General features: G+C 33.5%; 1 protein-coding gene across 1 annotated transcript; it reads right to left on the bottom strand.

The window, feature by feature from the left end:
• Nucleotides 1-6,183: 6,183 nt before the first annotated feature.
• Nucleotides 6,184-9,972, bottom strand: LOC149056827 (uncharacterized). The gene is made up of 3 exons (XM_089223193.1): nucleotides 9,850-9,972; nucleotides 7,155-9,788; nucleotides 6,184-6,861 (listed from the first exon to the last, which is right to left on the bottom strand). Exons 1-3 carry the CDS (start codon nucleotides 9,970-9,972, stop codon nucleotides 6,184-6,186), a joined length of 3,435 nt encoding a protein of 1,144 aa, XP_089079319.1.
• Nucleotides 9,973-15,736: the final 5,764 nt, after the last annotated feature.

Below are 15,736 nucleotides of genomic sequence, written 5' to 3'. Positions count from 1 at the left end.
AAGTTAATTGATTTATTTGAAATCAAACGAAAGATAGTTTTTTATAATTCATGAATCCAGAGTCAAAATATTGTTAAATAAGGTGAATAGCCTAACTGAATGGATTCATAACTACAGTAGTACACATCAACTAAGTAAAGATTTGAGGGTAGTAATCTTTAGAAAAGTTATGAGACACAAATCACATAAATTGAATTTCAGAATTAAAATTTAAAAAAAATACTACAATATTCACATACCATCTATTACATTTTGAGGTGCTAGAAAGAAAATAATAAACATATTATTTTATAAATCTTAATACAGGTACCATATTATGATCCACAATCTACCAAGAAATATATTATATGGATGACCTAATATGACATTCTACAAAATATTTAATTTCATAGAATTTTACAACGATCAAACGATGGAAGTCAATCAAACGCATGATTTAAATTTACGTTTACGCTATAAGTATTATATATATTATACATAAGTATTATATTGATATAAACAATTAAGATTAGGTTATTCATAATTTAATAGTTAATTATAGCAAATAAATATGAATTAAATTAAAATACTTAGTTCATAATAGTATTTCTTTCACAAAAACTCATATTCAATTAAAAGATAAACATCAATGACCACTATATAACATATAAGGATATAGGTTCTTTTTCTTTTTTAGGATATAGGTTGGTCGCACTTAGTTTACAAAATAAAAATTTAAAAAAATGCAATTTCCTAGCACCCCACCTCTAAACTAAAAGTTCAAGCTACTAAAGATTTCCTTTGTGCTAATACCTCACTCTACTTATTTAAATCATGTTGGATATAATATACACATAAGACTTTAACATATTTAAGATGCATATTATAACTCGTTTAAAATTAAATAATTATTTAAAATTAAATCAACTTACCTTCCTCTATTATAGACAGAGCATACCCGATACTAATTAATAGGTGTATAATATATTTTATGATTATAAAATATTCAGCAAATCTTATGATTAAACTGGAAAATTAAGTGATTTACTTGAAATGATTGCAATGATTTTTCAAGAATTTCGGTAGAATATAAATTTCGAAACATAATAATTAGGGTAGCAAAATCTTTTGAACTTAAATTGAAATAAGAGTTCTAAGTTATAACATATTCTTACTTATATGTCTACTATCGCGACTTGCAAAGAATTAAACATTATAAACACGTAGTTTAAAGTTAATATTTAATTATAATAGATTATAACTAACAGCTTTATTATTTTAGAATCTCGGAAAATTGAAGGCAGTTATTTAAAATAAAACAATCACACTTCTTATTTCAATCATGTTGGATATAATATAAACATAAGATTATACTTGGGTTAACATATTTAAAATTCAAATTGTTAATCGATCAAAATTAAATAATTATTTTAAATTGAATCAACTTACTTTCCTCTATTATAGACAGAGAATATCCGATAATAATTAATAAGTGTATAATATATTTTATAATTATAAAATATTCATCAAATGTTATGATTAAACTGGAAAATCAAGTGATTTACTTGAAATGTTGGCAATGATTTTTCAAGGTTTTCGGTAGAATATAAATTTCGAAACATAATAATTAGGGTAGAAAAATCATTAGAACCTTATTTCGAAAAATAGTTCTTATTCATAACATATTCTTACTTATATGTCTAATATCAGGCCATGCATAGAATTAAACATTATAAACCCATAATTTAAAGATAATAATTAATTATATTAGATTATAACTAACTGCTTCTTTTTTTAGGTACTCGGAAAATTGAATGCAGACATTAAAAAACAAAAAATCACACTAAATATATAAATCAAGTTGGATATAATATATCATTAGATTAAGCTTTAACATATTTAAAATGCAAATTGTTAATCGTTTAAAATTAAATAATAATTTTATATTAAATAAACTTACTTTTCTCTATTATAGACAGAAAATACCCGATAATAATTAATAGGTGTATAATATATTTTATAATTATAAAATATTCATAAAATGTTATGATTAAACTGGAAAATCAAGTGATTTACTTGAAATGTTGGCAATGATTTTTAAAGGTTTTCAGTAGAATATAAATTTCAAAACATAATAATTATGGTAGAATACTCATTAGAACCTTATTTTGAAATATAGTTCTTACTTATATGTCTTATATCAGGCCATGCTTAGAATTAAACATTATAAACCCGTAATTTAAGGATAATAATAAATATATTAGATTATAACAAACTGCTTCTTTTTTTAGGTACTCGGAAAATTGAATGCAGACATTAAAAAACAAAAAATCACACTAAATATATAAATCAAGTTGGATATAATATATCATTAGATTATGCTTTAACATATTTAAAATGCAAATTGTTAATCGTTTAAAATTAAATAATAATTTTATATTAAATAAACTTACTTTTCTCTATTATAGACAGAAAATACCCGATAATAATTAATAGGTGTATAATATATTTTATAATTATAAAATATTCATAAAATGTTATGATTAAACTGGAAAATCAAGTGATTTACTTGAAATGTTGGCAATGATTTTTAAAGGTTTTCAGTAGAATATAAATTTCAAAACATAATAATTATGGTAGAATACTCATTAGAACCTTATTTTGAAATATAGTTCTTACTTATATGTCTTATATCAGGCCATGCTTAGAATTAAACATTATAAACCCGTAATTTAAGGATAATAATAAATATATTAGATTATAACAAACAGATTCTTTTTTTAGGTACTCGGAAAATTGAATGCAGACATTAAAAAACAAAAAATCACACTAAATATATAAATCATGTTGGTTTATAATTGTTGTCGCCAACATAGTTTTTTTGAATCGTAGTCGTTTGGCGGGTTTTTTCGTTTTGTGAATTTCGTGTTGAGGTATCGGTTCGTATCATGCGCCACCGTGGTGCGGTTGACAACAGCTGTTGTGTGATAACTGCCCGGTGCGTGCGTGCAGTTGTTATCTCATTTTTTGGTTTAAAATGTTTCGTTATTTCGTATCGTGTGTGTGCGGTCGAAATAAATTCGGTTATGTTTTCATGTATTCATTCTTCTCAAGTCATTCTCCTCAGTGTTTCCGACAGTTCCATAAGTTCGCGTGTTTTCATTTGTGTAGGTGGCACTGAGCTTTCGTTTCGTACTTCATGTTGTCTTCGGGACCGGTTCGTTAAAACCGTTTGACGGAACAGCTCGCTCTGTTGTTCTTTTTTTTTGTCGTGCTGGTGAGGTATAGAGCTCCGTGTCGTCAACGCTTGTCCACAATTTTATTGTTTGCTGTCGAAAACCACGTTGTCTGTGATTTCGTGAATTGGTTGTTGGTAAATATCGTTCGAACAATTTATATTGTCAATGTTCTCATATTTATTTCTCCAGTCTAGGGTGGTCATTATTGTTGCCAACAATCATTGTGAGTCGTGGTGTTCGTAGTCATCCATTCCTGCTGTGTTCACGTCTGTCTGTGTTTCTTTTTGTGGTTGAATTCATCGTTGGTGGCTGTGGCCAGCTAATCGCGTACGCGGCTGTCATTTTTCATTGTATTAAATTATTATTACGTAACCGGTGCGGTAAATAAATACGTAGTTTAAGTTTAAAATTTAATTATAATAGGTTATAAGTTATAACTAACAGTTATTTTTTAAATAAAAAATCGGAAAATTGAATACAGATATAAAAATCAAAAAAAAAATCACACTACTGCTTTAATCATTTTTAATATAATATAAACATAATATTAAACTTTAAACATATTTAAGTTGCATATTATAAGTCGTGTGTAATTATATAATTATTTAAAATTAACTCAACTTACCTAATGCTATAATTCACAGAGAATAACCGATAATAATACAAAAGTGTATAATATATTTTATAATTATGAAATATTCATCAAATGTTATGATTAAACTTAAAAATCAAGTGATTTACTTGAAATGTTGGCAATGATTTTTCAAGGTTTTTGGTAGAATATAAATTTCGAAACATAATAATTAGGGTAGAAAAATCATTAGAACCTTATTTCGAAATATAGTTCTTATTCATAACATATTCTTACTTATATGTCTAATATCAGGCCATGCATAGAATTAAACATTATAAACCCATAATTTAAAGATAATAATTAATTATATTAGATTATAACTAACTGCTTCTTTTTTTAGGTACTCGGAAAATTGAATGCAGACATTAAAAAACAAAAAATCACACTAAATATATAAATCAAGTTGGATATAATATATCATTAGATTAAGCTTTAACATATTTAAAATGCAAATTGTTAATCGTTTAAAATTAAATAATAATTTTATATTAAATAAACTTACTTTTCTCTATTATAGACAGAAAATACCCGATAATAATTAATAGGTGTATAATATATTTTATAATTATAAAATATTCATAAAATGTTATGATTAAACTGGAAAATCAAGTGATTTACTTGAAATGTTGGCAATGATTTTTAAAGGTTTTCAGTAGAATATAAATTTCAAAACATAATAATTATGGTAGAATACTCATTAGAACCTTATTTTGAAATATAGTTCTTACTTATATGTCTTATATCAGGCCATGCTTAGAATTAAACATTATAAACCCGTAATTTAAGGATAATAATAAATATATTAGATTATAACAAACAGATTCTTTTTTTAGGTACTCGGAAAATTGAATGCAGACATTAAAAAACAAAAAATCACACTAAATATATAAATCATGTTGGTTTATAATTGTTGTCGCCAACATAGTTTTTTTGAATCGTAGTCGTTTGGTGGGTTTTTTCGTTTTGTGAATTTCGTGTTGAGGTATCGGTTCGTATCATGCGCCACCGTGGTGCGGTTGACAACAGCTGTTGTGTGATAACTGCCCGGTGCGTGCGTGCAGTTGTTATCTCATTTTTTGGTTTAAAATGTTTCGTTATTTCGTATCGTGTGTGTGCGGTCGAAATAAATTCGGTTATGTTTTCATGTATTCATTCTTCTCAAGTCATTCTCCTCAGTGTTTCCGACAGTTCCATAAGTTCGCGTGTTTTCATTTGTGTAGGTGGCACTGAGCTTTCGTTTCGTACTTCATGTTGTCTTCGGGACCGGTTCGTTAAAACCGTTTGACGGAACAGCTCGCTCTGTTGTTCTTTTTTTTTTGTCGTGCTGGTGAGGTATAGAGCTCCGTGTCGTCAACGCTTGTCCACAATTTTATTGTTTGCTGTCGAAAACCACGTTGTCTGTGATTTCGTGAATTGGTTGTTGGTAAATATCGTTCGAACAATTTATATTGTCAATGTTCTCATATTTATTTCTCCAGTCTAGGGTGGTCATTATTGTTGCCAACAATCATTGTGAGTCGTGGTGTTCGTAGTCAACGATAAACGATCTTGGGCCCGGGCGTCGCGAAATAACATTTTTAGCTGGCGCGCGGCGCCGACGTAGTTCGTACCGCAGTCCGAATAAATGTTGGACGGAATCCCTCGTCGAGCGACGAAACGATCTAGGGCCGCGAGAAAGGCGTCAGTGCTGAGGTCAGACACGATTTCGAGGTGGATCGGTTTGACGGACATGCAAATAAATAGCGCGAGATAAACCTTGACTGAATGTGCGTTTCGACGACGGTGTTCCTTAACGAGGAACGGCCCTCCGTAATCCATACCGACATGTGAAAACGGACGATGAGGTTGAACTCGGTATGATGGTAAGTCAGCCATCATCGGCTGAGGGCGAACAGCCTTATGGCGCGTGCATGGCACTCATGAAAATACGACACGACGGACCGCCGCGCGACCCGACAAAATCCAATATTTTTGGCGTAACATAGACAGTATCAATTTTGATCCGCCGTGCAGAAAGGATAGGTGGTAATGACGAATGATCAGGTCGGTGAGGTGCGACGATCGTGGCAACAGAATCGGGTGTTTTGCGTCATGGCTGGCGTTGGAATAACGCAGGCGGCCTCCCACTCGTACAATACCCTTTTCATCGATATAGGGTGCTAGTTGCGCCAGCGACGGCAGTGAAATCGTTGATTGGCTATTTAAAATTTTTATTAAGTCCGAGAAATAATAATGTTGAGTACGTTGTATGGTAATCGATAACGACTTTTCTCGCTCGGCGAATGTGATTGGACCAACGCGGACTGGTTGTCGGCGTACCCGATGACATAATTAACGAGAGACGTAGGAGACTACTCGCAACATTTTCTCTAGCGACGAAAATTGACGGATAAACTCCAGCGAAGACGGATAAGCGTTGACTTCGGCGACAGTTAACGTCGTGACAACATTAGGCCGAATGTCGGGCAACTGGCTCGGGGCGAGCGGGGTAAATTTCGATTGGGGCCACTGGTCTTCGGGAAGTCGTAGGAACTCCGGACCGTTCCAATAAATAGACGATGACAGCATAGATTTCGGTAAAAGGCCGCGGGACGCTGGATCTGCGGGGTTGTCGTTCGTTGGTACATAATTCCACCTACATCCAGGTAGAAGTTGACGTATTTTGGCAACCCGGTTGGTCACAAAAATTTTGAAGTATTTTGGATCGGCGTTTAACCATGACAAACCAACCGATGAGTCGGACCACGCTCGTAGACATGAGATGGACACTTCAGTGGACAACACGGACTGAACGTGGTGAAGCGTCTGAGCCAGTAGCAGGGCGCCGCATAGTTCCAAGCGAGGTATGGACAGCGACTCGTCGGCGGCACTCTTCAGTGGGGCAACCTTGGTTTTACAGATGATGAATGTGACGGAGATGTCACCGGCGGCGTCGACGAGACGAAGGTAGATGGTAGCCGCGTACCCTTTGACTGATGCGTCGGCAATAACTGGATGTCCTGATGACAGCTGACGTCAATGTGACGCGGAAGGCTTAAGTCGAATACGAGCGGTAAGTCAGTGCAAAACTGTTGCCACATAGACTGCAACTCGGGAGACATCGGATCGTCCCACCCAAGTTTGTTGCACCATAATAATTGCATAAAAAATTTCGCCCACAAGAGCATAGGGCCCAGGGCGCCGATAGGGTCGAACAAGCGCGCAATGACAGATAACACTTGACGTTTCGTCGAAGAAATTTGTTAAAGACTGGTATGGTACGCAAATTTGTCTGTGTGGGTGTCCCAATGTAGACCAAGAACCTTCACGGCATGCTCCTCTCGTGGATCGAAAGATATAAATTGTACGCGGTCATCGGGAGGAACGGACTCGAGGACGGTGGTACTGTTGCTAGTCCACTTGCTCAACGTACAGGCACCGTTGCGTAGTAAACCGACAACATCTTCTTTCCGACGTAGTAAGAGCTCTTCGGTGTCAGCTCCGATGACAATGTCGTCGACGTAGGCAGCTTGAGTAAGGACGTATTTTGCTAACGGAAAGCGATGACCGTCTTGTCGGTCGAGCTCATGAAGACAATGTATGGCGAGATACGGCGCACAATTGAGACCGTACGTTACAGTACAAAGTTGAAACTCGATGATGTCGTCGTCAGGAGAGTTGCGCCAAAAAATATGTTGGAAACTTCGATCTCCCGGACGGATTAAAATTTGACGGTACATCTTAACGATGTCGGCGGACAATATATATCGATGCATACGACAACGAAGAAGGATATCACGTAGATCAGTTTGAAGTTTGGGTCCGGTGCACAATACATCATTTAACGAACGACCGGAAGACGAAACAGACGATGCGTCGAACACGACGCGAATTTTGGACACGTCACCGTCAGCCTTGAGCACAGCGTGGTGCGGAATAAAATATTTACCGGGTTCGGAGGCAGGTACCATGTGTCCTAAGGCTTGGTAGGTGAACATGAACTTACGGTAAGCAGCGTACAGCTCGGAGTCCTTAGCCAATCGTCGTTCTAAATTATGAAAACGTTTTAACGCTATAGCGCGGGAATCGCCGAGACCGTGGTGTTGACTTGAGTCGATGAACAAGTGACGAAAAGGTAAGGCGACACAGAATCGACCGGTTGAATCACGCGAGGTAGATTTTGTAAAATATTCTTCACACCATTGATCTTCCGTGGTGGGCGACGTTGGTGCGGCGGGTTCTTCGACCAGCCAAAACTTTTGTAACAAATCTCCGATTGAAGGTGAAGCGATTGCGGTGGTCAGCGTGGCTGGGGGTGACTTGCTCATAGTAGAAACTGAACCAAAAATTATCCAGCCGAGCTGAGTGTCGAGGGCCGATGGTAAACCCGGATGATGCTCCAAGCCCGCGTGTGGGCGAATAAGACTAGGTAGTATATCTGCGCCGAATAGAGCGTCGATGCGCGACGGAATGTCGAAAGTTTCGTCCGCGAAACGGAGGTGTTGGTATTGCTGACGCACAGCTATCGGCAACCGTGTGGACGGCATGGCTGCGGTAATTTGTTTTAGAATAACTAATTCGACCGACGGGAATAAATAATCTGATTTGAAATGCGACGAAAATTGACAGCTGGTTACCCCTTGCACGTGAGACACAGGACTTTGTGCGAAACCGACGATGTCGGACTTGTAACGACGTTTCAAAAGTCCAAGCCGCGCTGCACATTCACTAGTCACGGCCGAAATCTGCGAACCACTATCGAGCAATACCCGTACGCAATATACTCGTTCCCAAGCTTCTTTGATATCCACAATCGCTGTACCTAATACGACGGTAGAATTGGTGCAGGCGGTGCCGACAAACGAACTAGGACCGCCATTCGACGTGGTTGGTTGAGGTGTCGGGTTAATATTCGGAGTCCCAGTATCTGCAGTTGACGTACGACCTTGTTCACGATGTAGCAAGGAGTGATGACGTTTACTGTGGCACGAAAAACAACCTTTCGTTGACGGACACGTATTGACCATATGACTCGGACTCATACACGCGAAACATAATTTACGCGCTAATACAGTTTCTCGACGTTTATCGACAGTCATGCCGGCGAGCTTCGGACAATGATATATTTTGTGATCAGGCTTATCACAACATAAACAATGTCGAGATTTAGATTTAATCGACGTAGACGTAGTAGCGGCGAACACTGATTTGGTCGATTTGGTGTATTTACCGCGAATATCCGGTTTGTCGAACGATTTATCCGAGGATTTATCATTGCGACCGACTTTATTAGATTTCGTAAGATTTTCCAAAATCTTACATCGAAGTTGCACAAAATTTAATAATTCGTCGAAGTTCGGAATAGTTGACGGCGATGTACTAGATTCGAAGAGTTGTAAAGTCGTCGAGTCGAGAACGCGAGATCCCATATGAAATAGTAAAAAACTTGAAAGGTCATTGACACCGAGCGATTTAATTATTGATATATTTTCCTTAAATGTATTGACGAACTCGATCAACGCCGGTAGCGATTCATGAGCGATTGGTTTAAAAGCAAATAGTTTGTCTAGGTGAGCGGAAGCTAGCAAACGTTTATTGTCGAAACGCTCGGACAGGGCGTCCCACGCGACCGCGTAATTATTCGCGGACAACGGTATAGATCTGATAATAGCCAACGCCGAACCCGATAAACATGACAGTAAATAATGAAAACGTTCCGCGTCGCCTATGCCGGTGTTATCATGCACTAATGATATATACACATCGCGGAACGACCGCCACGATAATAAATTTCTGTCGAACGTAGGTAGTTGAATTTTAGGTAACGGAACAAAGTGTTGCGGAACTGTTAACGTGGACGTCGAAGATGACGATTTACAACTCGATGTGTCACTCGCGACTGTTGTTTTTATTTCGAATCGCATGGATTCCATCTTCGTGGTAACGGGACGGTCGACCTGAACAAATTCAGGGGGGTAAACCACTAGTGGAAGTAGGTGTACACATATTAGGAAATACTTTGGAAGTATTAGGAAGTACACGGAAGTCCGTGGAAGTACTTGGAAGTACTTGGAAGTACGTGGAAGTACATGGAAGTACTTGGAAGTACTCGGAAGTACTTGGAAATATGTGGAAGTACATGGAAATACGCGGAAGTACCGATATTAAATAATTATTATTTAACTTTATTTGGAGTGAAGCAAGTAAAGAACGTATGTCTGCCACGGCACAGTAATGTGCCCTGAGATTTTCTAGGTGTGCCGCGAGAAATGTGGTTGTCAATATTGCGTGAGTGTGCCGTGAACCAAAAAAGGTTGGGAACCATTGGTCTATATTGTTCAATATAAAAGTAAACATGACAAGAAACGGTGTTTTGCAGCTACCATGCTCTCATAATAATAATATTATGTGTGTGATGTGTATATTGCCCTGTTTATTGTATTATTAAATAATTTTGGCCTGAGTAATTAATAATAACTCTTCATTTTGAATAAAATATTTCTAAAAATAATTGAACTATACCAGTTTTAAATAAATATGGTTAAACTTGGCTATAAATAAATATGGTTGGGTTTGGCTTAGTATTATTTGCTTAGTCGTCTCCAGTCCGATCGAAGTCGTGTCCGTTGTATGACGTCTACACACATACAGCACACAAGTTAATTTTTCCCTAATTTTTCCACAGTTTTTCAAATAATTCTATGTCAATTGGTAAGTTTTTAAGATTTATTTACTCAATGTTAAGTTTTAAATAAAATATAATAACTATAATATGTCAGTAGAATCTATAATTATATTATAAATATGTAATAGGTAGATTTTAGAATTTAAATAAGTTGTATAGTAATGGAATTTCGATTTAGTATAATTAAAATAAATTTTAAAACAGTATGATACAATAATCAACACTACATATTATTATCTAGAATAATTTAAAATAAGTTTAAAAATTGAAATAAAGACTATTATTTGAAACTTAAAAAAAAATACATGTTTAATAATTTTGCGAGGTCTATTTTCAGCACTTTTTGCCTGTTTTTGTTTATAAATGTGCACATTGCTTTATTATACTTTGTGGTGCTGGTTATACTATACTGTATGCTTTTATTTCAAACAAATGTATTCATTTTCCAGATATTTATAAAAATAATTAGTGATGGGGACATAAATTGAAATAAATATTACGAAAATAATCAATTTTTTGTTTTTACTCTTGAACTCGAAATATTTCAAATTGTCGTTCCTGACATTAAATTTTATATTTAATAGTTTAAGTACTATTATCAGCCCTTTACTTACTCATTTCAGGGCTCGGAAGTTATAGCACTTAAACAATTAATTTTTAGCGCTTAAATATGCCCATTAAAACATTAATATAAGCGCTATAAATAGCACTAAAAATTGGAAAATATGCAAAATAAAATTCACAACAAATTTTTTTAAACATAAAATTTAAGAGATATCTAATTTTACAGATTTTTTTTAAATATGAAGTATTCGATTTTTTTAATTTTACAGATTTTTAATGTTTTTAATAGAAAAATAAACAATTTATTGGGAACGAACAAAATTGTCCTATTTAATCGATGATAACATCGTTTTTCCCGTTTATTTCGAATGCGTACCATCATAATTTATGTCCAACTGACTGTAACCAGCTCAAAAAAATTCAGTTAAGAGGTTGTTATACCCGTATGTGTTGTCTCCGTTTTACAAGTGTGTAACATAGCAAATTTTACGCTCAGCAGGATCACGCGAAGCTCCGTGAATTTAAAATTTAGAGTGAATTGACCTCTTATAAAAATTAAAGGTAACATTATTATCGAGGAATTCTCATTCACTTTATATTACAGTATAATTTTAAAGCGAGTTATGAGTATTTTAAAACTATAAAATATAAAATATAAAATTATAAATAATTATAAATTTATAAGTATCTCTTAAAATACTCATAACTCGCTTTAAAATTAAAATATAATAAAAAGCGAACGAGAAGCCCTCGATAATAATGTTACCTTTAATTTTTATAAGAGGTCAATTCACTCTTAATTTTAAATTCACGGAGCTTCGCGTGATCTGCTGAGCGTAAAATTTGATATGTTACGCACTTGTAAGACGGAGACAACACATGCATATTTAACATCCTCTTAAGCATTTTTACTGACCTAAAAGGTGATAGGCACACAAAACAAAAATCGTTCTAAAATACATTCATTGCTCAGCTCAGAATCTAAAATTACAATATTATATTTTTTTTAAATTTAATATTAAATAGATATCAATAATAATAATAAATTAAATAAGGGTATATTATAAGGGTCGTTCATACACCGCCGATAACAAAATTTTCAAAAACATTAATCGCAAACGATTTATAAATACCATTGTTTTAAAAACATTTAAACGTAAATTAAAAAACAAAAAAAAAATTACATTCGTGATAAGCTACGTCTTATGGTTATATGAGGTTATATGTATCATTCTGTTTGTAAATAATATTTTAAGATCTTACATCGAACATTAAAAAAAAAACCAATATACTTTTACAAATTTAGCCGTAATAAAAAAGCTAACTAATATAATTATATAATTAGTTAATTGATTGGTTTTAAATTAGATTTTGTATTTTATTCAATCAGATAGTTTGTGTGGGCGTTAAATTAAAATATTCGAATGGAGCTTGAAATGGATATCGCGAAAGATCCAAGCATAGAAAACTGTCCTTTTGCTGAGGCTGAACAGCACTTTCAAACACTTTTGCCAGATGGAATTAAAAAGATATTTATTGCAAATGGATTTTCGAATAAATTTGTTATTTCTAAAATTGACGATAAAGATATAGAAAATACTGAACAGTTTGCAATAGAAATATTGCCAGATATTATTGATGAAAGCGAATATCCTGAATATTACGGTTTCTTCAAAAATAATATTAAAAAATTTAAGATTTTATCTGGATATAAAAAAGTCTTGCTTTGTATTTCTGATTTCTATAAAGAACAACTTCAAAAGAAGTCAATAGTTAAACTGACTGCAGCACAAAAAACTGATGATAAATCACAAAAAAAAAAAACAATCATTAGTTTATACTGTAAGTAAAGAAATTGAAGATGTCTCTGATGATACGATAGTATCAAAAAAACAAAAATTAGATACTTTAAATGTTGATCTGTCATCAGAAAGATCGATTGTACTAAAAAGGATAAAAGAATGGCTTAAAATAAATGCAATGGATATTTACAACGATCAAGAACTAGACATAACACTTTCTGTACTAAATGATGATAACGACGTAGTAGCTAAAGTTTTATGTTTTGAATGCAATGTACGAGTTAATATATGCAAAGTGTTTAGCCCTGGACATTCAAAAAGATGGTCATTTTCCAATTATTACAAACATGTAAAATTACACCAAAAGAAATCTGCTCAATCTGTCCCTAATAAAATTAAAAATAAACAAACACTTACACTTGATAATTATATACAAATAACACATGGTGTAACATCACAACAAACACACGGACCTTCAACATCTCGAAGTATAGAGATCATTAAAGAAACAATAACTAAAACCCCTACTAAAACTGCCGACCAAGAAGATCTCAATTGTCAGCCGGATTTTCAGAATAGCAAAGTTATGTTTGAGACGAATAACTTTTGCGATTTAAATGTTCAAACGTCTCAAGTATTGTCAAATAAAAATGAAAATAAGTGGAAAAGTACAAAATACCAGAGAAGTGAAAGAGAAAAACGTCGAAGAGAGCGATCATTGGTTACTGGAGAATTTAAACAAACACTTATTACAAATTATATTCCTGTGCTCGATGAAGTTAGTAAATTAATGGAAAATAATCAAAACTTGCGTAATATGTTGGTGCGTAACATAGAGGAAACTGAGGGTGATAATGTTTTGTCGGTTCGATCAGCTTCTTCAGTACTTGATTCAAATTCTTTGTTGAAATGTTTATATGAATGTGCCGAAAAAAATCAAAAATCCAGTAAATATAAACACCGCAACAGATTTGACGAAGAGTTAAAGAAATTTGCTACTTATATATTTATTGTTGGAGGTAGACTGTTGTATGAAACATTACATGCAAATATGGATCGAGTTTTACCATCAATAACAACAATATTTCGTTATCTTGACAATACACAAAGTAAAGTAATAGAAGGCAGTTTTAGATTTAATGAACTTAGAGTTTATCTAATCAAGAAGAATCTACCACTTAAGATATGGATAAGTGAAGATGCCACTAGGATTACGGGAAAAATTGAATACGATGTGAAATCAAATAAAATTGTAGGTTTTGTTTTACCCCTTATGAATGGTTGTCCAGTGCCTAATGCATTCATAGCAAGCTCTGCAAAAACTATTGCACAGTATTTTAATTCTGAAAGTAGAGCCAACTATGCTTATGTTATAATGGCTAAACCATTAAACGACACTGCCGCGCCCTTTTGTTTGTCTATTTTTGGAACTAATAACCGTTTTTCTAACGAAGACGTAATAAATAGATGGGAGTTAATGAAAACTGTTGCTTCTGAACAAGGTATTGAAATATTAGGATTTACATCAGATGGTGATCCTAGATTACTTAAAGCAATGCTACTCCAAAGCATTGGTACAAGTATTAGTACAATGAATGATGAAATGTTAGAGAATAATGCGGAGGTAAGCAGTTGGTCTTGGTTTATAATTGGAGAGCCACCAATTATTCCTAACCAAGAACAAAATAAAGAAATATATATTCAAGACACAGTTCATATTCTGACAAAATTACGTACGCGATTTCTTAAATCAAATATTATTATACCAATGGGTAATTATTTTGCAACGGTAGATCATCTTATGGAGTTAACTAGAACATTTTCCAAAGACAAGCATTTGTTAACAGTGTCGGATCTTAAACCTGAGGACAAAATGAATTTTTCGTCTGCAGAAAAAATGTGTTCTACTAACGTATTGACCATTTTAGAAAATATTCCAAATACACATGCAACAATTGCCTATCTAAAAATAATGAATTATATTTTAACTGCTTTTTTAAATAAGGAAGTAAGTACTGAAGAACGAATTTATAAAATGTGGTTCAGTGTATTTTTTCTACGAATTTGGAAAATTTGGCTGAAAAATAAAAGTGAATTTAATGTTGGAAATAATTTTATAACTACTAATTGTCTGAATTGCATAGAAATAAATGCCCATTCGCTGATACGCCTTATTATACGATTTCGAGAAGATAAAAACTTAAGTCCAGAAATGTATACGATATGGAATTTTAGCAGCCAAACGTGTGAGCAATTTTTCAGAGCAACTCGGTCACTTACAAGTACTTACTCTACTGTTGTTAACTTTTCTATGAAAGATATTATGTCAAGACTTAAACGTATTGAATCAATAAACGAGATTAAAGCTGAATTATTAAATTCAAAAATAGACATTAAATTTACTCGAGAGAAAACATCAACTAAAACAGTAGAAACAGATTTCTCATATTTTTCTAATAATACTATTTTAAATATTATACAAAGAAGTTTCAATGATGCAAAGGAAATCGCTGAAACTCATATTGGAATGATTGTAAACAAAGATTTAGTTTTTGAAAAGCCATTATTTTTTAACAAAACTAACAGAGAAAAAGATAAAGTAATTGAAGAAGAACTTGATGCAGATTTATCACATAGCAATTTAATTAATGAAACAGACTACTTAGATTTTGCTGAAGATGTTAATAATATAAGCGAGATATTGAATTGTGGTAATTCCCTAAATCTTCAAGATTTCAGTGAACAAATTTTAAACAAATATTCATGCAGTGACAACAAAAACGATATTCCTATAGATTCACCTTTTGTGAAAATAAGTTTAGCAAATGATAAGTCAACTATTATAAAAAAATCT

The sequence above is a fragment of the Diuraphis noxia genome, unplaced genomic scaffold (genome assembly GCF_037042655.1).
Source record: "Diuraphis noxia isolate RWA-SAM2 unplaced genomic scaffold, SU_Dnox_SAM2 contig0003, whole genome shotgun sequence".
NCBI classification, from domain to species: domain Eukaryota; kingdom Metazoa; phylum Arthropoda; class Insecta; order Hemiptera; family Aphididae; genus Diuraphis; species Diuraphis noxia.
This window is presented reverse-complemented; position numbering and strand designations above follow the sequence as displayed.